Source organism: Abrus precatorius, unplaced genomic scaffold (genome assembly GCF_003935025.1).
Source record: "Abrus precatorius isolate BTA unplaced genomic scaffold, Abrus_2018 Scaffold3, whole genome shotgun sequence".
NCBI lineage: Eukaryota > Viridiplantae > Streptophyta > Magnoliopsida > Fabales > Fabaceae > Abrus > Abrus precatorius.
Window position 1 is genome coordinate 8,095,048 of NW_020874373.1, and position 26,399 is coordinate 8,121,446.

General features: G+C 35.6%; 5 protein-coding genes across 7 annotated transcripts; 2 read left to right on the forward strand and 3 right to left on the reverse strand.

Annotated features, from left to right (window-relative positions):
• Positions 1–274: 274 nt before the first annotated feature.
• Positions 275–4,612, reverse strand: LOC113860854. 3 transcript variants are annotated; one of them, XM_027493384.1, is made up of 8 exons: positions 4,437–4,612; positions 4,016–4,345; positions 3,874–3,926; positions 3,398–3,435; positions 2,963–3,281; positions 1,850–2,163; positions 882–1,469; positions 338–778 (listed from the first exon to the last, which is right to left on the reverse strand). In XM_027493384.1, the coding sequence occupies exons 1-7, from the start codon at positions 4,447–4,449 to the stop codon at positions 887–889; spliced, it is 1,650 nt and encodes a 549-aa protein (XP_027349185.1). In that variant the 5' UTR covers positions 4,450–4,612; the 3' UTR covers positions 338–778; positions 882–886. The 3 variants fall into 3 exon arrangements, with proteins under 3 accessions (XP_027349184.1, XP_027349185.1, XP_027349186.1); XM_027493385.1 differs by having other exon boundaries at positions 351–1,469; positions 4,016–4,088; positions 4,164–4,345; positions 4,437–4,599; XM_027493383.1 differs by having other exon boundaries at positions 275–1,469.
• Positions 4,613–7,669: 3,057 nt separating this feature from the next.
• On the forward strand, positions 7,670–8,515 carry LOC113862101 (RING-H2 finger protein ATL60-like). Its single transcript, XM_027495243.1, has one exon. The coding sequence runs from the start codon at positions 7,670–7,672 to the stop codon at positions 8,513–8,515; it is 846 nt and encodes a 281-aa protein (XP_027351044.1).
• An 877-nt stretch (positions 8,516–9,392) lies between these two features.
• LOC113861316 (pumilio homolog 23) lies at positions 9,393–18,929 on the reverse strand. Its single transcript, XM_027494057.1, has 11 exons — positions 18,746–18,929; positions 18,115–18,664; positions 17,549–17,851; positions 16,738–16,905; positions 16,091–16,234; positions 15,785–15,904; positions 15,323–15,508; positions 14,842–14,990; positions 14,135–14,317; positions 10,289–13,935; positions 9,393–10,082 (listed from the first exon to the last, which is right to left on the reverse strand). Exons 2-10 carry the CDS (start codon positions 18,655–18,657, stop codon positions 13,482–13,484), a joined length of 2,250 nt encoding a protein of 749 aa, XP_027349858.1. The 5' UTR covers positions 18,658–18,664; positions 18,746–18,929; the 3' UTR covers positions 9,393–10,082; positions 10,289–13,481.
• A 2,054-nt stretch (positions 18,930–20,983) lies between these two features.
• LOC113863795 (pectinesterase 3-like) lies at positions 20,984–23,456 on the forward strand. Its single transcript, XM_027497511.1, has 2 exons — positions 20,984–22,004; positions 22,777–23,456. The coding sequence occupies exons 1-2, from the start codon at positions 20,984–20,986 to the stop codon at positions 23,454–23,456; spliced, it is 1,701 nt and encodes a 566-aa protein (XP_027353312.1).
• Positions 23,457–23,740: 284 nt separating this feature from the next.
• On the reverse strand, positions 23,741–26,399 carry LOC113862102. The gene is made up of 4 exons (XM_027495244.1): positions 25,991–26,399; positions 25,318–25,774; positions 25,149–25,230; positions 23,741–23,965 (listed from the first exon to the last, which is right to left on the reverse strand). Exons 1-4 carry the CDS (start codon positions 26,397–26,399, stop codon positions 23,741–23,743), a joined length of 1,173 nt encoding a protein of 390 aa, XP_027351045.1.

Sequence of the window (26,399 nt, forward strand, 5' to 3'; positions counted from 1 at the left end):
AATTTTCATAGAAAAATAAAACTCAAACTCACAATCTCACATAGGACAATCTCACAAAAATCCTCAAATTATGAGAAGAATTGTTGTCTCTATCATACATTATCTTCAAGAAACTAATTTTTACAAATTGCAACAACATTAGTGTAAGCAAAGGAAAAAAGACATTTATTCCGTTTTTGAGCCCTTTTTCATCTGTCTGTATACGTCCAGGAAGCCTAGGGATGGGTGGAGGGATGAGTAAACAATCTTGACATAGTCTTTACGCATATCAGCCAACGATTCATATTACTCGTTAGAATTCAAACAACTTATGTTTAACTATGCTACAACAAAGGGGCAAAGCTAGAGAATTTTTATCATACTGTATTTGAGGGGCTAATTGAGAAGTCCAAATATTAGAAGTAAAAGAGAAATTCGTAGACCCTTAGCCAACACTATCCCACTCTACATAATTCGGGTGTGACCCCCAAGTATAAACAGATTGTCCTACCTGACTGGAAAATGCCACTGCTCGGGCTCAAATCTCCGCAGTGGCTACACAACTAAACATAAAGTACTCATGCAATCAACTCATACAAAGTAATGTAACAAAATATTCATATGATTAAACTCAGTTTAATGTAACATGATTAAGTCAAGAAGATCCTGTGATCTATGTGCTCCCTTTCCTTAGAGATAGCTATTTTAGTCTCCATCGATCTGCCTACACTTGGCTGTTCCGGGGCTGATACAACTCAACTCATGATTTCAGGACATGGATGAGCAAGCTGCGATCACGCTGTTAAGAATAAAATATTTGTGGCTTTTATGGTGATCTACATAACATGCAACAAATAATGACATTGCTTTGTATTATGTTTGAAAACTCAGTGAAGCTTTACCCATTTTATTTTTTCTCTTCAGCCACTTCAACAAGCCTTCCGCAAACCCACTTTTTAGTTACTATAGGTGATCTAGATACCATCTCATCTTCAAGGGACGGAATTCCCATCACAGTTGGAGAAGGATCTGTTTTGTATTCGTTGCTCTGACCCTGCTCTGTTTCCCTTTGTTGACTAGATGGACTAGATTCCTTTATCTGGCTACTCAAACTAAAAGTTAAGGATGCACAGCCATTGGTTAGGTGAAGTTTGGGATCACCATTAACTGGCTTCTCCAACGAAAATTTGCCAAAATCTTCAGAGAACTTGTAGTCACTTGATGCTAATTCTGTGCGCCCATTTACTTGGGCCACCATTTGAGATTGGTTTAGAACTTCAAATGCCGATCCTTCTTCCTTATTGACCTCACTCAAACCAACTGAAGGACCATTACTGTAAGTTATACCTTGTGTATCAATGGATTCAAGTGATTGAATAGCTTCAGCTATTAGCTTTCTAGTTTCTATCAGAGAAGACTGTGCAATGGGACTCTTTGTTGCAGCAACCTCAAGTGCCTTGGCAGCTTTCTCAGCTTCAGCAATCAATAGTCTGTGCATAACACATAATTTCATGAATGAATACAGGAGAACCAGAACAGATTTGATAAATAGATAGAGTATTAGAACAGAAAAATCCATTAGATAATGAACTATTAGTTCTAAGCCATCTTTGGCAATGAATCAACAATGCAAAATGTTTTTCTTGCGTATTCTTGATAAATCAGCGTTACAACATAAATTAAAACCTGCATTTCTCTGACCTAATCTCCAAAACTAAACAGAATTAACCAACATTAACCCATAAAAAAATAGTTCATTGGAAGTACAAAATTTTGAGTGAAGAATGGAAAAGAACCCAATAAAAGAAGTAAATTGAAACGCATAGTATAATATTCTGGAGTGATTCTTGTCAGTAAAAAATGAGTTTACCTTGCTCGTTCAACAGCTTCAGTTTGTTTGGTTTCTGCAGCAGCTCTCTGTGCTCTAATGTTTTTTATCATTTCAAGCTTAGAATTCACCAAAGGATCCTTATAGGCAGGGGATTTGATTTTTTTCAACACGGCAGGATTATGAACTTTGGAGCCACTCTTAACATGGATGCTAGTATTAGTATCTCTTTTTGCTATAGGTTTCTTCCTGGTGGGTTGTGCACCATCACTTGGCTTTCTTCTAGGTTTCCTTTCAACTACAGCTTCAGTGCCATGATACTTGGCCAATGCAGAGCAAACTCTTCCACGGTATTCCTAATTTAGCATAAAAATATGTGAGTCCTGAAGAGAGAAATGTAGTAACAGAAAAAAAATTACTCCCAAATCTGCTTTGATTCTTAACAGAAGTTTATTAGTTTGGGTACAATATTTTGACAAAACTTATGAAGACCATTTGGTGTAAGAAGTAATTTGTGACATGCATGACTGCGAGTCAAAGCCCACAGACAAGGATGGAACAAACACATACATATCAACGTCTATTTTTTACATAAGGCAACAATGACAAACACAAAAAATGAGTGTCATTAGATTACAACTTCATCAGATAAAACATGGAACCTATGGTCTGGACTTTTGACTATTTTAACTGCACGTCCTCCTTCCCAATCCAACTTTTGTATCAAATAGAATTCACACCAAGGACCTTTGACCTAACCTTTTAACAATATTCAGCATTTATTAGAATTTGGAAGACAATTTGTAAAACAGATCAACATAGAAAGGTTTTACAGCTAAAAAAAAAGTTACTACTACTGAGCCTCTTATTCTGATTAATCCAGGTAGCTTACAGAAAGCAACTACAAGAGCTTTGTCCCAACATATAAAATCTCAAGGAGAATAATAAGAAAAGATAATGGTCTCAAACTATCAATACATGCCAAGTCATTGAACATACGAGTCTAAGAAATGTCATGTCTTTCTAACAGACAACTAATAAGATCTGATTTTACAATCTACTAGTGTGCTAGCTTAGGGCAAGATCTAAAAAACATTTAGGAGCTATAAAAACTATAAACCACCCAACTGCAATGTATTTAACATATACACCTACAGGATCAGCCCATTTTGCAGTAATGGCTTCTGCAATTTTCCTTCTCTGTTCAGGGGACTTGGGTCTTCTTCTGCAACCTGGTGTCCTTGCTTTTAGTTTCCTTTGTTCAACGCTGGCCAACCACTCCTGCTTCAGCTGGTCGTTGAAGATTTCATAGGAATTCCATTGCAGCTCTTCCTGACCAACATAGCCTTGTCTAGAAGCCTCTGCAATTAAATCCTGCCACTCAAAGCAGCAAGTATCCTGCGCCATCTTCTTTCCACGTCTCTTTTCCCATCGCATTTTCACTCCAGCGCCAATCTTCATTCTTGTTTCTGTACTGTGCAATCAATAAAGAAGGCTGAACACAGTAAAATTCTTTGGATAAAAAAACTAATCAACAAAGAAACAGTATTTAGTAGTAAGAACAATAAACATGGAAAGGTATATACTTACGTTTGTGCATGCCCGAGATTAATCAACTTCATTTTGACCTGCATTACCAAATTTTGCTAAGAAAATCGATTAAGAAATCTATATTGAAAAACTCTAACCATTCTACGTCCTCATTTACAACAAATTAATCATAAATTAAGTTACCATTTAATCCAGATTAAAATACATTTAAATAAGATTACAACATTTTAAAATTACACCAGAGAAGGGATAATAAATTTTGAATGTCAGATATTGTGTGCTTTATCAGAGAGAAAAAAAGAGAGAGAACATAACATTGACGGTTTGTTGAGATGAGCTTTAATTGTTTGCAGTTTTTCCCTATTTAAGAGTTTCTACTTTACGCACAAAAAGTGAAACCAGAGGCAGGCTAAATTGTAAAATGTGTAAGTGGCATCGAATTAAAATGGATGCTGTGGAGAGAATACGAAAATCTTATTCAACAAAGACATAAGAATATGCTTACATGACATCACCTTAGGATTCTGCATCGCGAGGCGTGTTTTTTCCCGGATTTTCTGCAAAGTTTCTGGTGACATATTGAAAAAAAAGATGCAATGATGGAAGATGATAAAATAAAGATTGAAGTGGGGAACAAGTAAAGAAAGAAAAAAGTACCAGGAGTATGTTTTCTTCCTTTGTTCCAGGGAGTGTTTCCTTTATTAGCTTTTGAAATCCTCATTCTTCTCAACTTCTCCCTGTCATCAAGTTGTTCTGTTTCTTCGTCAGAAAATTCAAGCAGAATGCCCGGAGAACTCAGACTTACCTCCAACTTGTTGTTGGAGTTTCCTTCTGCAGCCAAAGTCTTTGGTTCAAAGGTAGCAACTGCTTTAATCACATTGAACTTTTCCATTTTATGCTGCTCAACGGAAATCCAACACCCTTTCGCATGAAATGGCATTGGGGCTCCGAGTGAATATCGAAAGGATAGTTGTGCATTCGTTATCTCTGCTCACAACACAACATTAATAATCAATCATAATCCACATAAATAAATAACAAAAAAATTCATGAATTGAAGGGAGAAGAACGTAGTTACCAAACAAAGGCATGGGAGCTCATTCAAAGAGATTGAATGGAATTCAGGGAAAGATAGAGTGCATCTCTTCTCTCCACTAATGCGTCGTCGTTTTCGTTCTGAGAGGGAGGGAGCCAAGAACAACAACCTGTTTCGCACACCACAAATTGAAATAGGATAACGTAACAGCGAGTTTCACACTCTATCAATGTAAGATGCCAATTCAACCCCCCATCCCTTCGTGGGCCTCCGATCTCAAGGCCCAAATTCTTCTCTTTTTACTTTTTCCTGCCCGTCATAAAATATGTGAAAAGAATATCCGTAATATATTTTTATTATTCAAAACAAATATATATTATTAATTAAAATTCATGTCAGATTACTAGGTTAGAAAAATACCCTGATCTTTATTACTTTATATTAATGTATTATTCATTTGGGGTAAATTGTTCGGTCTTATATTTATGACCTATAGTCATTAAAGTAACTGAAACTTTTGACTTTTCCTTGTTAAGCTGGTGCTTAACGAAATGAACAAAAAGAAAAAGTAAAGAAAGGACTCGGCTTCGTATGGTTCATGCATATATCCTCTACTGAGTTTTAACTGAAACTTGTGCAAATTCGTTGATCAGTTAGAAGTCAAAAGTATCATAATGGGAAGAACCCATCATAACCAAATATAGATCAATACAAGTATAATAAAACTTGAATCAACGTCTTTGAAGTTTAAAAAGGAAAAGAAAGAAAAAAAGAGTCACTGGTGCTGTCATGGTTATTGTCAAAGACTAGGAATTCTTTCTTCGAAGTTTCTTCCCATTAGCCACCAAACGTGCATATTGTGAATGGGTCATCCAGAAGGAGTCAATGGTTTGAATGGTTATGTGGAACCTCAAACCCACCTTTAAGTTTCTAGGTATATTCCTAGTTTTTTATCAAGACTATGTTCCTGTAAAATAGTTCCTCCTTAGATAATACGTGTATTTTTGGTAGGATAAAATTAAAACTTGGTACGAAATGCAAGAAAGACTATACCTATATTTTTGTCGGATAGAAATCACAAGTTAAAAAAATAAAAAATAAAAAGAAAGAAAAGAAATGAGGTGTTTGTATATGTTTCCTGCACACATTTTTCGTACTATGCAGCACTTTTCTTTACAAATTGAATGCTACAGATATAATAATGAAAATGAGATGAGTTAGCATATGTTAATCACTTACTATATTAACACCAACTAAAAATATAAACCATATCAGAGAATACCAATATATAACATCCAAGATTTCAGCCTAAATAAGATCTAATTACAAAGAAAAATACAGTTAGAAAATTTCTAAATTCATTATAAATGTATTTTTATCACATTAAAATATCAATATCATAAAAGATAAAACCTTTGTTATAAATTAATTTAATGTGATTTTATTAATAATTTACATGCAACTGCTATTTTAAAGTAAAATGAAGCTTGCATCTACTTATACGAAAATTCATTTTTTTACCCTTCAAACTTTAATATAATTTCATTTTCATCTTATAGTTATACCGTTTTCATTAACATTTTTAATATTAATATAGCAGTTATAAACAATTGAGTGATTTGAAAAAAAAAATGAGACGAGCTATGATAGTGAAGTTTTATTTCACTAATTTGGACCTGCTTCTGATAAAACTTGTTAAACAAAGGACTATCGTACTTGTATGCATTTGGCAAACCTCAGTTAATGTCTCACTAAAGTTAACAAGGTAAGAAGTCGTTTTCAAGTCCTTAACCATAAGCTCCGTCGTCTGTTATCTACTTTGACAGGGTTGTGGTTGTAGACTTGGAGTGCCAAAGTTTGGTCTAATTCCATCATTAATTGGTCATAGCCAAGCCAAATTTGCAAATTATTTCTCGCTCTTTTATAGTCCGATTCTAAATGATCATGCATTAACCATTGTTGTTTGGGCAATTGATAGGAAAACTGTTACAAGGACACTCCCAAAAAAACAAAAGTGCAAGTTCCATCAATTTCACGAAAATCCAAATTCAATTTATTTGCCATTTCATGACCACAATGACAGTGTCACACATAATTGGATTGAAGGGAGTGCTTTTTGCGAGCAACTTGTGAGAAATTCATTCTATAAATAAATAAAAACTGATTCTAATACAGAGGTGTATTACTTGGTGGACTCATTTTTAACAAAAGTAGAAAAAAGAAGGTTTTTATTAGTTTATATGTCGCTTTCTACAGAAATTTATACATTGAATTGAACCATTTGAATTGGAGCGTGATGGTGTTAAATCATTGGAAGGGTCAAAGGAAAAGGTTAATGTATTACTGAATACTAAGGCTGCTAAGTCGATAGGAAATAATGCCATAAAGATAGGATGAGATAAAGAAAAAATAAGATTTTATTTTATTTAATGTTTAATGTTGATACTTGATATAGTAAAATAAATAATATTATGTATTATTTGATGTATGAAATAAATACAAAATAATAGAATAAAATATAAATAATATTTAAACATAATATTATTCAAATTTTAAAAATATATTTTATAAAATGATTAAAATAATTTTTAGAAGTTCTTTTTAAAAAATATATTTCTCTTAAAATAATTTTAAAAATGTTTATATATTTTTTATAAAAATTTAAAATTATATTTTTAAAATAGTTGTTTATAAAATATTAAAAATATATAAAGTTAAGTAGACAAAAAGTTATTTTATCATGATTTTTATTAATTCATCACCTCATTGATAGTAAGAATTTGAACTAATAATAAAATAAGATAACTAAAAAGAAGTAACAAACACTTAAAGATGATTTATCTCTGATCTTGTGTATAAAAGAAGCCCAAAAGTGAATAGTACAGATACAGAGGCTGCGGCTAATGGTTTGAAATTGAATTTACGAACGAGAAGATAACTAAGAAAGATCCCGTAGACGTGGAAGAAAGGGATACCCCATCTTCTCAAATAAATCAACATTCAATTCTGATTCAAATTATATTACTTTTCCATTTTTGGGTCAGCATCAACCAAGTTAGACCATTCGACTTCAATTCAATGCCGTCGTCTTCTTCTCAACTTCATTCTACTTCCTTTTTTGAATTTAAACTCTCTTCCATACCTTCTCATTCATAAAACCAACTCGGCTTCCTCTTCTCACAACATTCTCAATTCCAATACCATTCTTCACACCCATTTGCATCTGGGTCTTGAAGTTCGCATCCGAAAGCTTTGCTTTTTAAGTAAGAAGCGTGATGGGTGACTCGTCGGTGGCAACTGATAAATTGGGTGACTCCCCAGCCATTAATTTAACCGGAAAGATAATGGTGGTGGTCACAATACTCCTCTTCTTCTTAGTTGTAATTATTCTCTTCTATCAGTTCTGTTCTAGAAGCTTATGGTCTGCAGACATCACTCGTTCCCAATCTCGGAGCCGCCGCCGCCGCCGCTTTTCCTTCGCCACTGGTCACGACGGTGCTCTTCGAAGGGGACTTGATCCCTCGCTCCTCAGGTCACTGCCCGTATTGGTATTCCAATCCCAAGACTTCAAGGATGGTTTGGAATGTGCCGTTTGCCTCTCTGAGCTTGTGGACGGAGAAAAGGCGAGGCTTTTGCCTGAATGCAATCACGGGTTTCACGTTTATTGCATTGATATGTGGTTCCAATCCCATTCGACTTGCCCTCTTTGCAGGAATGCCGTTGGCAGTGACTCCTCCAATAATGAAGTTGAACAAATAACTGAATCGTCGTCACGCGCAGATAACGTGGAATCACCCACTTTTCCCACAAACGTGTTGGTTTGGGGTGACCAGACCCAAATAAGTTCTACTGGTGGTCCTTCTTCGGAAGAAAGTGCTTCTCAGCCATCTTCTTCGGTGGCTGACAATAGACGTCAGGGAATGTTGGTGATTGATATACCCAATGAGATCACTTCAACCTCTTTGTCGCCTTCTGCAAGCAGGTTTGCGGAAGATGAACTTAAATCGCCAATGGCAGCGAGATTGAGGTCGTTGAAGAGGCTTTTAAGCAGGGATAGAAGGTTGAATCCTTGGAGTCCTAGTTCTGTAGATGTGGAACAAGCAGGCGGAGGACAGAGCTAGGAATTTGCCAATCATGTTCTTTTTATTTATTATTTTTACTTAAAGAAGTACATATGCCACATTTTTTTTGGTTCCTGAGAGCTCAGAGCTCCTTTTGCATAGAGTGCTCTCGTAGTTGTGCTATTGCCCTTCCAATAGTTGTGCAGATAATGGCCAAGGAGAGTAATTGTTTCAAATATCTTTCTTGTATAAAATATAGGTTTTGTTGTAGTAATACAGCAGAATGACCCGCTTTCTTTGATTGAAGATGAGTTATATTTCGTTTTTTTAATTTGACCTTCATTTGCAAATTACAATTAGCCTGACCAAATTCCACTTCATTGTTAAGTGAAAAGCATTGGGGACGAATTGTCTTACCACTGTTTGCCAGGACGAATTTGCATGTTGTTGCATTGGAATTACTCAGTAATTAAGAGATTTTGTCTAGCTGAATGTTATTATCAGTCAGCGAAGGTCACACTGTAATTGGACTGATAACAAGATATAAATAAAGCTGAACTTCTAGTCTAGTGTCAATACTTTAAGGCCTCACTTTTTCGCCTGATTTTATGCTTCATTTATTTACTGATGGAATCTGAACTTCAAAGATCTTAGCTTTTAAGGGATCAATTTTTCGCCTTCATGCTATAATTGCCTCAATTTTGAACATTTTGATCCGAAATTGGGTAGAGAGAGAGAATCATATATGATAAAATGTGTACATTATTATTCGTGTTCACTATGTCTTTAATTTTTTTTGGTTTTGGGAATGATTGTGTGATAATGACGATTGAGAGTATAATCTCGTGCAAACTATCCAACTCCATCACCATTAGTCTAATTCTAGTGGCTGAAACTTCGTACCCAAAAGATTAAGATGCAAAGAAAGAATTTCAGTAATAAGAAGTGGGATGCAAGACTGAGTGTGCAACTAGCAACTAAAGCGGACCCAAAAATCCATTCCCTAAATAAACTCCAACTACGTGCCCATACAGCTCATACTAAAATTCAAAATATTAATAGTTTCATCACATATAAAGCTGATCAATTACATTGTCCTGCAGAAAATGAAGAAGGCTTTTTTTAAGCTTGTGTCAGTAGAATTTGCAACTCTAGTGGACCAGTGGTACATGCATGCATGCATACATTTAAGTAACCAAATAAAGGGGCCCATAGTTCTGCACAGCACGAGGGCTGTTTTGTTGGTGAAGAGACATATATGGAATCTCACTCTCTTCTCTCTTTGTGGATTTGAACAGACTTGTGAGAGGCCCAGAAGTTGGACGTCCGTGCTTCACATGAGGACCTTTGCCGCAGTAATACATTGGACCAGAAACATGGCCCTTCCTTTTCCCATCAAGCTTTCTTTGAATATTATTGTTTGTGGGTTCCGCTGGATGCTTACTTTTCTTGTCACCTTTCCACCATGACATCAGAAAACTTTTCCATGATTTCTTCTCCTTTTTCTCTTTCTCCAATCTTGTTCTCCCAGATTCTTCTGGGTGCACTGATGAATTCTTTAGCTTTTCTTCATTTACATTTTGCTTTGCTTCCTCCAAGAACTAATCAAAGCAAAGAATCAGATGTGCTGCGTGATCAAAATGTAATTAAAAACAATTCAAATGCAACATTTAGTGCAGAATTTGGAGCTCTTGCTATTGTTCTATCAGTTGAAGCATGCTTGTTTAAATCTTTCAATGTGCAAAAGAAAAATAGCATACTTCAACACAAACTCTATTAACAAGTTCATCAAGTGGTAACTGGGTAGAAAACCAATAACTAAACTGTTAGTACCTGGGAAAAGTCCTTCTGTAGATCAAATCCATAGGCTTCATAATAACATGCCTGATATTGTTGATGTTCTGGAGATTTATTCATTATAAACTTGAGCAGAACAGAAATATAAAGCAGAAGGCCTCTAGAGAAACTGAAACCTGATAGCTGCAAAGTAACGGGCATTTTTTGCATTCTAATACGCAGAGAAACACAACGAACGAGTAAGAGAGGCTTGAAATGGAAAATAATAGCTTCTAACCTTTTGAATTTACTGGCTTGAATAGCAAAAGGTAATGATCAATATCTCCTTATAAAGATATCACAATTACTGTGCCTGTTATGAAGATAACAAGATCTGGTGGTTGAAGTGCAGTGTTGTTGGTTTTTTTCATTCGCATTTGCTTATTAAGGGAAGAATTGCCGTTCTTTGGAAGGTGGATTTAAGATTCTCTTATTTATCATACTAGTACGTCAAATCTAGACTTAGCACAAGCTTAAACGGCTATGTTTATAATTAATAATGCCAAAAAGGAAAAGGAAAAGGAAAAGAAAAAGCCCACTCAGAAATCCAATCTTATATGATAAAACTTACAAATCAAGGCAGAACTGACAGTGAAAATACAAAGAAAGTAATATTTGGCTAAACAGCATAATTACGTACTTATTTAATGAGCTCTCAAGGTTTTTACCATCAAACTTCTTAGAATAAGTTAAAAAAAACTTATTTGAATAATCTATTCAAAGCTTACTAAAATAAACAAAAAATAACTTATAAAAATCATAAATTTTTATAAACTATATGTAAACTTTTTCAAGCATTCTCTTATTCTTAAAGTAAACAGATTAGTGTTTTTCTTAAGGTAAACCAATATCCTAATATTCCTAAGCAGAGTGAGAAACATAATTATAAGATAACAACTTCTTTTCTCCCGTGGAACCATATTTAATCCCCCATATCATTTTTAATTTAAAAAAGGGTTTATCTTTGCCTGCCAATTTAAGGGGTTTTTTACTGATCAACAGATCTAGAATGAGTACTACCAAGCAAACAGAAAACAGTTATAATTTGATTAAAAATAAAGAAAAAGATTACAAGAGGAAGAGATTCTTGCAGAAACGGTGTCGTGGATTCAAACGGGACTTCAGCCCTTGATGTACGTTACAGAAATTCTTCTATTCTCGAGGACGAACATCATCAATGAATATTAATGGGATTTAAATAGTTAAATAACGAAAAACGTTAATATCACTCCCAAGCCAAGGTGGGCTGGTTTTAAGCATAAGCATAATAAGTTAAAATCAGCCCTTACAGTGTGTTTGAATTTACATTTAAGTGATTGTAAACTTACGTTTATTTCAACCTACTAATTATAATTTTTATGTTAGATTTACGTTTCCATTATTTTCAACGTGCTTCCCAAACTTGCACATAATTATCAGCTTGATGAACTTGTGTCTTCACTCTACAAACTTAAGTTGTCCGCTTCCTGGGTTAGTAACAAACCAATTTGATTCGACCAAGTACGGTTCTTGACAAAAAGGAAAAGCCAAGTACGATTGATTACCCATTAAACTAACAACATCTCAGTATTAACTTTCTAATCAGGTGCAATCCAGTTATGAGCTGCCCACATGAGCATCATAAAAACACTCTTTTCAGAGTAGAAGAATGAAATTATTTGAAACAATGGAGGAAGCAATGTTAGGGTGACTACTGTCCTCATGGCCAAGCTGGAAAGCTCTGAATTAGTAATCTCTCAAACTTGGGGTGGGGTGAGGTGGGTACTGATTAAATAAAGACAAATAAAACTATAGGACAGATATTCTTTCGTTCTTTGCTTTTGTTGCCTTCAATATGAACAGGGAAAAGCAGGAAACTCACCAACCTCACTTTTACTTGCTAAGAAGTGCTCAGCTGATTTCCGAAGTTATCATCTAACTACTATTCAATATCGACAATATCTTCTCCAAGAAAGTTAAAGCTTAAAGATATAGTAACATCACGTGGCTTATCACATGACCACTCTGAAGTTTCTGTCACCATTTTCACCAAATCCAAAGTCCTCACAATACAAGATGCAACAGTCAAAAGTTGAGCACATGATCCCACATGAACCCAATGGCTTCAGATCCCCATATTGTCAGCGTTTCAGACAGTAATAAAGAATGAATCAACACTAATATAATTCACAATTCACCATCAAAACATCGTATCTTTTTAGCTTTAACACTTCACCCACTATGCAACAAGCCTCCTAACCGTAATAACCAAGATCCTTCCCTACCATGAAGAGCAGGTCCATAGCACTGGCTGCTCTTGCTCTTACATTGTCGCTGTTATTATCAACCCGGTCTACAAGAACCAAAGCTGAGGTTTGCCCATCCATAGAAGTGCATTCGTGGCCCCTAAGCAAGACTTCGTCTTCTCGTCGTGCTCTAGTGGATTTGCTCGCTCATAGGAAGACTCTTTCAAAGCAGGTGAATTCCAGTTTCCGAAGGATACCTCCAAGCAAATCAAATCCCACACAAAACAAGTAACTCTTTGCATTAACAGTTTCAAGCCTTTTCCATTATACGCAGCTACCCTACGATTGACAGAAAAATCATATTTCTATCGCAGGTTCAATCCTCCAACATATGGTTGACAGCCAGAACAAACAATACAGCAAAATTGGAACAGCCCGTTTTTTTCAGATCTTTATTTCTTTCATTTCGTTTCCATTAGGCCTTCCAAAACAACCATAACTGTTAGTGTATGCTTGTGTCTCACCTTCCAACTGCCTATGTTTATATGTATTATAATTTACATTGAATCTTACAGTTTTGCTAACCAAGCTTGTTGAGTTCTCTGGTATACCTAAAATATACGATATTGGTATTCTAAACAAGAGGAATGAATGATCTTCAGATTTGCACCAGTCATATTCATTCAACAAAATGCATAGAATATACTGGAGTGAAGGGGAAGCAGAAGTTAAAAAAAATTTCGTCGGAGGAAAAAAAAAAACATATTTTGCACTAACTTTCTCCATGCGATTGCTCATTCCAGTTGCATAGTCTATATGACATGGTAAAGTATACAAAATTACACGCAAAGAGGAAATCATTCAAACCTTCATGCATTAAATATTTGGGACCCTAGTGACAAGCTTAATGCCATCGTTTTCTTTAAAACACTTTCTCCTTTAGGTAAAAAAATTTGCCTTCCATTCTACGCATTTGATGCCTTCACTTTCTTCAGAGAAACCTCAGAAAAGCCACTATCTCTTTGTCGTTTCTTCACAGTCTTCTTGGTTGCTGCAGTAGCAGCAATATCGTACCCACTTTCAACCTTTTCCTTGTTAGACCTTTTCTTCTTCCTGTTAGAGTTATCATCATCTCCACCAATCTGAGTATTTCTCTTACTTTTCTGCTTTGTTCTTTTTGGGTTTCCCTTGAAGCTTTGAGTGCTCAGAAATGGTGCACGAGAACCTAGGGATTGGTCAATTTCTTTCCTCATTTCCTTAACAGTTTTTTGATTTGATTTACTATTCAAAGTGTCAGCAAGAAAGGCGTCATTTTTCTTTGACTTTGTACCAGTGGAACCAAATGTAGCATAAAAATCTTTATAAGTAGATTCTTTGGATGCTTGTTTCGACCTCCAATGATCAGCACTGGCAGCAAATCTGTTGTAATAAAGCAGGGAGTAAATCATAAAGATTAACTTCAATAAACTCAAATCTGAAAGCCAACAACATACACCACTACGAAGTTCCATCAGATGTCATCTAGCATAAGCTTTGAGAAGACGAGGTTAAAAATATTTTCTCAATGGAAAGTAGTAATCTGGACATTCCACAAGACATTAAATAGCCAACAGCATACCCGTCAACATCTAGTTTCCTTAATAGGTAAGAGCCCTGCTTTGTCTTGGAAAGCTCACTTTGGACAGCCAACATCTCAGACACTATAGCCTCTCTTAGTGACAAATTACTGGCAGTGAAGCACTTTTCAATGGTGAAAGCACCAGATGAGTGGAGTGCAAGCTCTCCAAAATGCTTATGTAGTCTACAAAATAAGTTAGACGTAAGGGGAAAAATAAAGACATTAATAAATGATTTTCAAATCCATTACATACAAATTTCTTGATATTTTCAACTTGTAGCTTTTCTAAAAAATATGCTAGAAGGTAAAAACGATGGAGGAAAAGTACTAGAGTCACCAACTTTCAATTTTGGAATTTAACCCCCTCTCAATTTTGGAAAGTATCTCAATATATATTTCAATCCATTTGGTGTTGGTCAAAAGAAAGCATTATCTAATGGATCCTAAACCATAAGGGATAAAAATCTAGCTTTGAATAAAATAGAATTCAACCAAATAATTGCTCTCATCTTATGTGCACATATTAATACCTATGATCCAAATGTTGAACACAAATCCCAGAGTCACATGACATGATGAAAAATTTTGGTGTTCTAAATAAAAATAGAAAACATAATTTAAAATCTTGTTGACAACATTTATCCCTTTAGCATATATAAGAATTTCCCAGAGAACACAAAAACAAGAAATGTAATTAGTAGACATACTTAGTAACCAATCTGCGCTTCTGTTTCCCAGAAGCACTTGAACATAGAAATGCCTCAATAACATGTGATCCTCTTGCATCTCTCACTGCTTCAAGCACATGAGTTGCTTCCATGGAAGTTATACTGGTGATATAAGGTAGTATACATTCCTATAAAAATAAAATGCAGGAGAACAGAATATAGCAAATAAATAAAAATTTTCACATAAACATGAGATAAAACTAGCACTTGTTTAAATAATATAACAAAGATTAGCTATAAGCAATTTATGGCATAGTGCATCCATCAACTCCCACAATATGCATAAGACATAAACAATACCATAAAAAGTTCACCACACTACCAAATATCTGGATGTGCACCACTATCTAAGCTTTACACATAGAAAAACAAATTGCCTCTAAACAGGGAGACCCCTGGCCCAACCTGCTAAACATTAATAATCTTTTAAAATCAAACAAGGATTCTGGAATCCACTTACACTTCTAAACCGGAATACTGTCTGCAGGATCAGAGAACCCATGACATGCATTTTAGCACCACTTGGCCAGCTCCAATTGGACTTATCTTCACATGTGAAATAATTATCAAGAAACAATAGTCGTGGAACAATCCATTTTGGAGATTCACCAGCTAAACACACTGCTTCAGAAAGGACTTGACAACACTGCCCCAAAGAAATAAAATGCCCATTAAAGTTTTCAGAAGGATGAGGAACAAAATTAGGAAAGTAAAATAACTTCAGTACGTAATGCAATTAAAACCATTAGGAAAGTAAAATAACTTCAGTATGTAACGCAATTAAAACCATTTACTTTTCAATTTGACGCAATCATTGTAGGCAAGTGGTTAGGTTTTGGAAGCAACAAATTAGTTTAGAATCACAAACATGTTTAAGTTCATAGGAATCCACATAACATAACACTGCAAATAAAATGCAAACCTTGTGGTCATTAACATGAAGCCTTTCACTGGCTGCAACTAGTGAAGCAGCAACGCCTGACCTTCCCATTTTGAGAAGATCCTCCATATTTGGCCCAAGTTCCTCCCAAATCAACTCCATCTACCAAACAATTGAAAATATTAAAACAAAAATGGGGAAAAAATCTGTCAAGAAACAAATGCCGTAAATTGCAATATTATGTAACCAATCCTAAAGAATATTAAATTAATCAGTGGCCACGGTTAACAAGATGAGGAAAATGTTCAGGATTGAAAAGCTAGACAAAAAGGCAAGTAGGCATAATACCAGATCTGGATTGCTTGCATAAGAAATTAGTGCTTGAACAACAAAGTTCCCATGTTGATGAGATGATAACTCAAACAAGGAATTCCTGAAAACTTTAGTGAATAATTCATTGAACAACGCCTTGGGAGATACCTCCAAAACAACCTGCAAAAGATTTAGAAAAAATAATTATCTCAAAACCTCTTTAGAAAAATTAATCATTGATACCTCCATAAAAACATGCACAAGCACAAAATTGTTACGTATATAATGGCCATGAAAATATACATTAAACAAGGTTGTATTAAGTATCACAAAAACAACTGATGAGCATAACATATCTAATGTTCAGATCACTGTCCACGAAGAGAAATTATTTAGGGACTAACAAAATTTCTTTTGTGATTATAACTGTGCAAAGGTTACTATGAAAGAAGATATACAATTCTAGTTTGCTTTTATGCTAAAACACTAGCAAAAAATCACATTTACAATAGAGTATAGACAGTTTAAAAGGAACATATGAAACTTCTCTTCAAAAAAATCTTTAAAATGAGAACTATATAATTACATGTAGCTTCTATTAAACTTCTCTTTGCATTATTCACAAGCTCCTGCACTGCTCTAGCTAATTATAGACAGTTTTCCCCAATCTGTATGTTGCTCACCTCCATCAGATGGCTAAATTTGGCTTCTTTAAACAAATTTTTGAGCTCCAGTACTGCTGTTTTTTCTATAAAATCTTCCTCTGCGTTACTCTTATCCTTGCAGCCAAGAAGGATAGGTATCACATGTAACAACTCTTCATCATTGCCAGCCAACACCCTTAGAGTTGTCTGCCATTAATTGAAGAAAATCCAGTGGGATGAAAGGAATAGAAAAGAAAAGCTAAAAGCAACAGTAAGCACATAATGGCATCATAGAAAATGTTTTAAGCCAAGAGGTAACAAAGTTAAGAATAAATTTTGGAATCTCTTTACAGTATGATAAAGCTCTAAGGTGAGCAGATCCAAAGAAAATAATCAAAAGAAGGCTACATCTCACAGAAGCACCACCATAATATCAACTCCACTAATCGAAACATTTGAAACTAGAGGCTAAGACAATGTAAAACACTGCACAAGCTCCCCACAATCAACCAAAGGAAGAAAAATTAAAATTTCAAATTTTAAAAAGATATACATCACATCAATTTTGAAAACATTTGAGTAACCATACAAATGTAATCAAAAGATTCTTATTTTCATATATTTTAAAAATATATACATCACATCAATTTTGATGAGTAGCAAAGAGGTATTAAATAATTTTGGATTAATAAAAAAATTGTAAATATTATCTAAAATTCTAGATGATAGGAATTTTCAATCTAACTTGAAATAAATTTATCCAATAAAAAGTTATTGAATGCTGTTTGATGCAATGTAATTTATACTGATGTAAAATCCCTCCTCATATGTGTGTGGGTGTAAATCATACCTGAAATACTAAACTGCTGAATTGGTCAACTTGCAGTGTCTTAATACATTTCTTAGCTTGCTTTAACATCTCTGACACGAGTAACTTCAGTAAATTTGGAAAACCAGGCTGAAAATTTGTTGCATCATCTTTCTTTGAAGAAAACTCTTTCAAATTCAATCGCTCTGCTAATACTGTAGTTGATTTAGATAAATAGTATCCAGACATATCTGATGGTACTCCTTTACAAAGGCAAAGAAGACTTCGAAGCACATGAGAACCATAGCAATTACACATTACATCAACAGAATTTGCTGCAATCACCTGCCAAATGAGAAGTATACGTATAAGAATTCACATTCAAAGCCAAAGAACAGCCTTCCTAGCCTTGTTTTCCTCTTGTCTTCCCATAATTTTATCTCTGATCTCAATGTCTCTAGACACAATGCAATATGATTAAAAAAAATTATGCCCCCATTAACTATCTAGTTTGGTGGTTAACACTCAGGCTTACATCCATATATTTGAAACATTAAAGCAAAAATTAAATTAGGCAGGAAATAAACAGTGATTTCCATACATCATACCTTGCATATCATGATTAAAGCATCCTCAACAAGAGGGAGAACATCCTCATCTTGAAGATGAGCAGCTAAAGAATTGATTGCAGTCTCGGCTACGTGAGAACCAGATCTATCCATTGAAATATAGGGGAAGTCGTTGGCAGAACTGTGAAGGAAAGCACAAAGGTGGTCTACTTCACAGCCCTGAAGGATGGTCTCCAAAGTGTGGCTAAGAATATAATCAGTTGCAATTTCAAATTCTTTTCCCCTGGTTTCTTCGAGAGCATTGGCACATATAATTGATCGTTCTTCCAATTCAACCCCATCAGTTTCAAAAAGATTAGCAATTTCAGAGAAGTATTTAGTTGTTTCAGGGTCAAGCTGTTTCCTAAGACGGGACTGTTGAGGCGGTGAGTGGAAGGTGTTAGCGTCGAAGGCATGAGTGAGTCCCCCTTTCTTATGCTTCCTCCTCATTCCCTTCTTACTTTTGGCTTGGTTGGGGGATTCACAGTCGTGCTCTCCCATTGAGGTTGTTGACGCCAATGCTTTTGAACCAACAGAAACCATATGCACCCTGTCAGTAACTGTAGCTGTCAGTGTAAGACTACATCAAACAATCAATCATCATTCTAATATTCTTAGAGAGAGAGAGTACAGATACAGAGGCAGAGGCGAAGGCTGCTTCTCTCGGTGGCGCGCGCCGAAAGGTATGAACTATGAACTATGAAGCCTCAGAAGACCCTTTGAAACGCCCCGCTTTACCGGTTCTCCTCAGAACTCCAAACCCTCTTTCGCCCTTCTTTTCACTTCCTCGCCCAAACAAGAAAATAAAAAGCAATCCCTTTTTTCAATTTGTTAAAAGTATTTATCATCTAACTTTGTTTTATCTTTTTAGAATTTTTTATATTATTTATTAATTATGACATTTTTATCATAAAAAACTGATTTTTTTAATTATATTTTTTTTATTCCTTTAGCTACTAATTAAGATCAAATAAATATTAAACACAACGATAAAAACAAAAATAATATTTCAGATATTAAATTAGTAATGTTGCATATATTTATTCAGTACTTAAATGAATTGGTCTCAAAAATATAAAATTATTTAAAATAAAATATATTACACATATGTTTTATTAAATTTATATTTTTAACAAGGGGTAATCCTTATCAAACTAAGTTGGAACACACATATTCAGTAGTTATTAAATTTATTAAAAAATTTAAATTTTTTAATAAATAATTAAATGTTTTTTAAATTGTTAAAAAGTATATCATGACACTTTTTTCTAAAACTTAAAATATTATCTTATAGAGATTGTTTGTATTAAGATTGTTAGTTTTTAATTATCTAGATAAATATGTAAAATATAAAGATTAAATTAAGATAAAAAAATGAAAGAAAAAAAATCAAGAAAAGTATTCTAAGAGCATGAACAATTATATACTCATATATGAAATTTTTTTAAAAATTACAAAAATATAAAGATTTTAAAATATTATTAAAGATTGTTGGTGCACGTGCGGAGGTTAAAAAAATCACTATAAAAAATTTTGATTTGCAATTTTTAAGAAATATTAAAAAAATTTAAAATCTAAAAAAATTCCATTAAAAAATTATAAAAATATTTAAAAACTAAAAAAAAATATTATTATAAAAATTTAAATCACTAATAACAATTATTGATACTTTTATACTAAAAATTGTTAAAAAAAGAATCATATTCCTGTAATTTTTTCGAAATTTCGTATTTTGCACTTAAAATTTTCTTTTATAAAGAAAAAAAAGGTCCAGACAATCACATTCAATTACGGCAAGCTTCGGGCCAAGTTTCCCCGGTGTAGTCATTAAAATTGTCAATTCTTTTACAATTCATATTTCTTCTGACTTACTGATCACACATACTTAATTTGTTAACACCTAATAATCACACCATGAAATTTTATCACTTCAAACAGACACAGACATGCAAGACAATAACCAAGCAACGCATGAAATTTATCGGGCTTGATAACTAAACAATTGATTGAGAGCGAAAATGAAAGATTGATACTCTAAATCCCTTAACCCAATTGATCTTGTGTTTTTATCAATCAATTACAATACCTAATAACTAAGACCACATTAAGAGTATCTAATTCTCAACACATCGTTCAAAATAATAGAACAAGATCAATAGGAAAATAAATAGTAGACAATCTGCTCAATTGCCATAACCAAACAATAATAGGATAAAGCTTTCATTTTTTAAGAACCAGGTATGTGAGCACCTTACCTTCTTCTATGCAGCTGTGCTTGTCAATGTCAGGGGATGAAACAATTTCCAAATGTGTATATACTATGTGTTGTATATTGGCATACCCAATCCGGCCTTGCCTGCAATACTAAAATAGCAATATTTAAGGAGCAGGTTTAAGTCCTCTTTGCCAAATGGAACGTTCCTATTTGGGGAAAGATACATACTATACAGTATTAGTATACACGGCGTTAAAATGTTATCCCATACGCTAATCCCATAACTTATGCATGTCATTAGAGGTGAATATTTGTTAGATTTAACTGATAGATGTTTGCATGTAAATTATCCAGATCTGCTAATTATCAAAATGAAAACCAAATTAACACCTTGTGGCCTTCTAAGGTGATCATTATAAATATTAATTATATAAAATTAATATAGATGTATACTAATTCTTGATTAACCTTAACATAGATAAAATGCAACAACCAGTCTTCTATATATTACTATCCGTAAACCAACATTAAAATAAAAGAAAGAAGACAACGTCATGCCCTACTTTCTATAAAAAGCAAGGGAAGCCTTCCCTCACAACCTGCAAGTTGACGCATTGAGCTTTGGAGGTATCATCAGCAAAAGTGTTGGGTAGAATGGATTCCATGAACTCGTTCAATGGAAACGGCAAGGTGGATGAGGTGGAGCAACAAGCATTCAAGAAGAAGACACGCAAGCGTCTCATCATCCTCGCCGTCTCCTCCATAGTGCTCGTCGCCATCATCATTGCCGCCGTTGCAGGGACCGCCCAACAAACCTCTTCCTCCGCCGACAAATCCGCCCCGGCGTCCTCTCTGAGAGCGGTATGCAACGTAACACAGTACCCCAATTCCTGCTTCTCAAGCATCTCCTCACTCCCCAACACCAACACCATGGATCCTACTCACCTCTTCAACCTCTCCCTCCGCGTTGCGACCAATGCCCTCTCCAACCTCTCCCCTTACCTTTCCAACCTCCAACGCAACGCCAGCGATTCACGCCTGCAGAAGGCCATCCACGTCTGTGAAATGCTCCTCCAAGATGCCATCTCTCGCTTCAACGATTCAATCTCCTCCCTGGTTGGCGCCCAAGACCTCCTTCCTGCGACCAAGGTCAACGACATTCAGACTTGGCTCAGCGCAGCCATAACCGACCAAGACACTTGCTTAGATGCTCTGCAGGAGTTGAATTCAAGCGACGCTAACGCCATTCTTTATGATTTGAAAACTGACATGAAGAACTCCACGGAGTTCGCCAGCAACAGCTTGGCCATTGTCACTAAAATTCTGGGCCTGCTCTCCAACTTCAATGCCACAGTCCACCGGAGACTGCTCGGGGGTTTCCCGGAGTGGATGGACCGGAGGCTGCTGCAGGAAAGCCACGTGACGGCGGATGCGGTGGTGGCGAAGGACGGGAGCGGACAGTATTCGACGATAACTGAGGCGGTGGAGGCGGTGGAAAAGAGGAGCGAGAAGAGGTTCGTGATATATGTGAAGGAAGGGACTTATGAGGAGAACATTGATTTGGATGCGGATACTTGGAATGTCATGATTTACGGTGATGGCAAGAGTAAGACCATCATCTCCGGTAGCCGGAACTTTGTCGACGGCACCCCCACTTTTCAGACTGCCACTTTCGGTAACCATCCATTCTCTTTCTCTTTATTTCGTTTTTAACCATAATCATTCTTATTTATTTATTTATTTATTATATATATATATATATATATATGTAATATCTTAATTTTAAAAAAGAAACAGTTGAAAAGATCCATCGAAATAGAACAAAAAGTTCACTTTAAATGCGTGCGTCAATGAAACAAGTTTGATGAAAATCCTGGCTTATCAAAACGTTATATTGAGTACCAAAAACATTGTCAATTTTCTAAGCATATTTTTAAATTTATTTTTAATTATTAGTTAAATTTATAAAAATATAAAAGAGAATTATCAAATTAAGACTTAAAATTATTAAATTTAAAATGAAATTGAAATAATTAATAAAACTTATCTAGTACCGAAAAAATGGTTAGAATTTGTCAAGTAAAAAAGTGGGTTTGATATTTTAACATGGCCCCGTAGCCTCATTCATGCCTGCAGGCCTCCATCCATTTTAGGACAATTGACGTGGCTTAAGATGGCCACTTCTTCAGCTTAAAAATTTGACGTTGACTCATTTTGATTTTCCTTGGCTTTTTGGCAGTGAAGATTATAATTTGTAAATTACCCTTGTGGTATTCCAAGGATGGAATTCTGAAAGAGGTGTAACGAAAAAACAATACCAACCTGGGAATCAACCAATAAAATAATAACTGTTTTATATATATTTTTTCTTTCTAATGTCTTTTTTTGTGTTGATTTCATAGCGTGAAATAATATATAATATAATTTATGTTAAATTGAATTTGCAGGTGTGAAGGGAAGGGGATTCATCGGGAAGGACATAGGATTTGTAAACAGTGCAGGTGCAGAGAAGCAACAGGGCGTGGCAATGCTATCTGCCTCGGATCGCTCAGTGTTCTACAGGTGTTCATTCGATGGTTTCCAGGATACTCTATATGCCCACTCGAACAGACAGTTCTACCGTGAGTGTGACATAACTGGAACCATTGACTTCATTTTCGGGAATGCAGCTGTTGTGCTACAGAACTGCAATATCATGCCAAGACAACCCTTAGCAAACCAGTTCAACACCATCACTGCTCAGGGCAAAACCGATCCCAACCAGAACACTGCCATTGTAATCCACAAGTCCTCAATCTCTGCGCTCCACGATCTTCAGTCTCCCACATACCTTGGTAGGCCTTGGAAAGATTACTCCACAACTGTTATTATGCACTCTGATATTGCCTCTTTCGTGAACCCCGCCGGCTGGACAAGCTGTTACCCCAACGAAGACCCTCCAAACACTATACTATATGCTGAATACCAAAATACTGGGCCGGGATCAGACACTTCACAGCGTGTTAAATGGCCCGGTTATAAGCCCGCTCTCACAGAAGAAGAGGCAGGGACATTCACCGTCCAATCCTTCATCCAAGGCCCTGAGTGGTTGCCGGACGCTGCTGTCCAGTTTGAGCCCACCTTGTAACCTTAATATGGACCACACCCATACTACATTACATTGGACATTGACTAGAGACCCCAAACAACCTCGATTATGTCATTCTGCAAAGTGGAACATTGAGTTTTCATCCGTAGACTACATATAATTTTACTTTACCCGAACACGTCTCTTTTACTGAATATTTGTTCGAAACCCTTAAGATTCTTTTTAAAGTAGTTGACTCATTTCCTTGAGTTATTGAATGTAACATTTTAAGGTAAAAGAGGCCACAAAGTATGCTAAGGCAAGGGATGGATATTTTATTATGTTTAGTAATGATTGTTACTACAGGGGAAGCAACCACATAAATTGTGGCCAGAAACTAGTGGGTTATACTGGTTCATGATCTTTTGTGCTTGTTCAGTGGACTCCTGGATTTGCTCCAAGTGCTGCCGTCTAGCTGATACTCTCCACTCTTCAGCTTTTCGGTGAACCATTGCCATCCTCTTCATCAACTTCTCTTCCAAGTTTGATCTCATCTTTTGTATTTTCACCTAAAACAATTGTTTCAACGAGATTTCTTAGTTTCATCGCTTTTGAACATTGTTTGAAGCTAATGATAATCTGTATTGTTTTATAAGCAAACTTGCGCTTTTCAATAACACACAGAACATAGCATCCTACACGTTTAAAAGGCGTTAATTGCGCTAAGCGTTACTTACACACTCGTACACACAAACTCACTCCTATAAATCGTAAAAAATTAATACAGGGTGAAAAGTGATCCCTGAGACAAAAACGGTGTTGTAGGGGCTAAGAATCAAATTATATATAATAAATTTCCTCCTTTCCCTATTCCTCGCACAATACACTGTAATTCAATCTCACTGTAACCTTTAATCTGTCCAAACAATTTTAAACCCGTTCTACACCAAATAAAAGTGCGAGAATCACCATCCACTTTATTTCAAGTTAAAAAGGAGTGGAAAAAAAAAAAATCAATGGTGGCAAATAGGACTATAATTCGCCAACTCAACTCATATGCTCCAAGTTTCCTACGAATTTCTAAACAAAACAATCACATGTGCTGCACTGCTCCTTAATATAATATTGGGAACAGAATAACATATGGGATTATAGTTCTTATTGAGAGAGGGAAGCATAAATATGGATCTGTATGAGATAGAGGAAGTGTGAACTGGTCGAGAAAATAAAAATGAGAATGGTGTCCTTAAGCTGGGGTTGGCTCGAGGACGAAGCAAACAGCACGACTAGCAAACCACTTTGGATTGTAGTCAAAAGTTCAAACCACCAACTTACTGCCAACTTGTATATGCATTATTTAAATGCAAATCATCTTGGGTTTCTAATCTGGACTTACAATTTATGAATAGTCAAAGAACTTGTTGGAAGCATAAAAGCTACGGTTCAAGTAAGGATACTGTGTACTTGCCTGTTATTATTTTCGACGCGAAAAACAAGGAACAACAAAATGGAGGAGAAAGAAGACCAGCCAATAGGAAAACTTTTTTGTCATGTTTAATTAAGAAAAGCTTTAAGCATAATTTATATCCTGATTCGATAAATTACCGGCATAATTTAGAGAATAAGGGACTTAAGTTCTTATGTTCTGGTAAACAATATCTAGTGAAGGGTTAATAGTAGCTTTATATTGCAAACTACTAACGGTTTCTACTGGAATTATTGACAACCATAATTTATAAGAAAAAGAAATACCTCAAGCTTTCTTGATTGTGCTTCGGCTTTAGCATTCTGGAGATCTACCCAAGCTTGAATTTTTGCTTCTTCTCTCTGATACCTGCAACTTAGATACATTTCAGTCCAGCCATACACATCAGATAAAGCTTAGAAACTACTATATCTGACAACTTTAAGATTTATTTACCTGAGACAGCACTTGGTCTTTTCTTCTTCTTCCCATGTAGGGACTCTGCAGTCTGATTCAGCTTTTCGGCTATGATTATGTCTCAAGCTTTTTGATATTTCCTCTTCCTCCTCTTCTCTTGAGCTCCAATGTGATGTGACCGATCCTAGTTGCAATTTAGCGAAATGGCACTCCTCCAGCCGAATAACATCGATGGTGCAGGTAGTGTTATTGTGGTTTGGCAAGGACAATGGTCCTGACCTATTTGCAGGAGTGTTATGGCGAGGAGGGGATGAACTCTTGAATGGGGTGTGGCATCTCGAAGTTGTACAACTTCCAAGAGGACTCATCTCCGTGCCAACATCCTTATGAACCACTTCTGTGCATGCATCATTCATTGCCTCTCCAGTTGGGTTTCCAAACAGAAACCCTTCCCTGAAATTTGGGAAAATGGGCTCTGTGCTGTCTGTGAACTTATCTGCATTGTAAATGGAATACACTATCTATCAACGGGTCGTTATAGAATTGAACTCAGTCATATCTATCAGATTTGGTAGCAAAAGCATTTACAAATCATGAAAAACAATTCTCAAACTATTATACAAGAATTTTTTATTTTAAATATTCAAAATAAGCGGGAGCTTGAAACTTAGTAAAGAGAAGGGAGTGATAATGATGAGCATAATAATAGGACCTTTTGATACAATGTCTGTGGAGTATGAGATCCCATTAAAAGCGTGGAGTGAGTGATGGTGGTCCAAAGATGCTTTGGTCACCCTTTCTGCTGTGACTCTCGATTTGTCCGCAAAATCTTCCATTTGCCTGCTGATATTTGAAGTTTGACATACCTTTACAGCATGAGATGGGGAGTCATGACTTGTGAGCCATTTCTCTGCATCGTCCCATTTGGAAGGGAAGCTCTTTCTTGAAACACTGTTGTTGAAGCTGAAAACGGGTCTACCAGGGGTAGAGGGACCCTCTACTCTCCTCTGTGTCACAGAGTTGCTTCCTTCTCTTCTCCTGTGTGCCCAAACCTGCTCAAGAAATTCTCCGCTATCTGCAAAAGGGTTGCTTTTGCTTTTATCATTACCATACAAACTCAT

Coding starts and splice junctions, on each gene's coding strand:
- LOC113863795 (XM_027497511.1), top strand. CDS start 20,984: ATGGATTCCATGAACTCGTTCAATGGAAACGGCAAGGTGGATGAGGTG. Junction 22,005..22,776: donor TTTTCAGACTGCCACTTTCG/GTAACCATCCAT, acceptor TTGAATTTGCAG/GTGTGAAGGGAAGGGGATTC.
- LOC113862101 (XM_027495243.1), top strand. CDS start 7,670: ATGGGTGACTCGTCGGTGGCAACTGATAAATTGGGTGACTCCCCAGCC.
- LOC113860854 (XM_027493383.1), bottom strand. Junction 3,927..4,015: donor AGGAAGAAAACATACTCCTG/GTACTTTTTTCT, acceptor ATATGTCACCAG/AAACTTTGCAGAAAATCCGG. Junction 1,470..1,849: donor GAAGCTGTTGAACGAGCAAG/GTAAACTCATTT, acceptor TGTTATGCACAG/ACTATTGATTGCTGAAGCTG.
- LOC113862102 (XM_027495244.1), bottom strand. CDS start 26,399: ATGAGTTTGTATGGTAATGATAAAAGCAAAAGCAACCCTTTTGCAGAT. Junction 25,775..25,990: donor CACAGACATTGTATCAAAAG/GTCCTATTATTA, acceptor TTTACAATGCAG/ATAAGTTCACAGACAGCACA. Junction 25,231..25,317: donor AAGACCAAGTGCTGTCTCAG/GTAAATAAATCT, acceptor TCTAAGTTGCAG/GTATCAGAGAGAAGAAGCAA.
- LOC113861316 (XM_027494057.1), bottom strand. CDS start 18,657: ATGGTTTCTGTTGGTTCAAAAGCATTGGCGTCAACAACCTCAATGGGA. Junction 17,852..18,114: donor CTTTAATCATGATATGCAAG/GTATGATGTATG, acceptor CTCATTTGGCAG/GTGATTGCAGCAAATTCTGT. Junction 15,509..15,784: donor TTCATGTTAATGACCACAAG/GTTTGCATTTTA, acceptor TCTTTGGGGCAG/TGTTGTCAAGTCCTTTCTGA.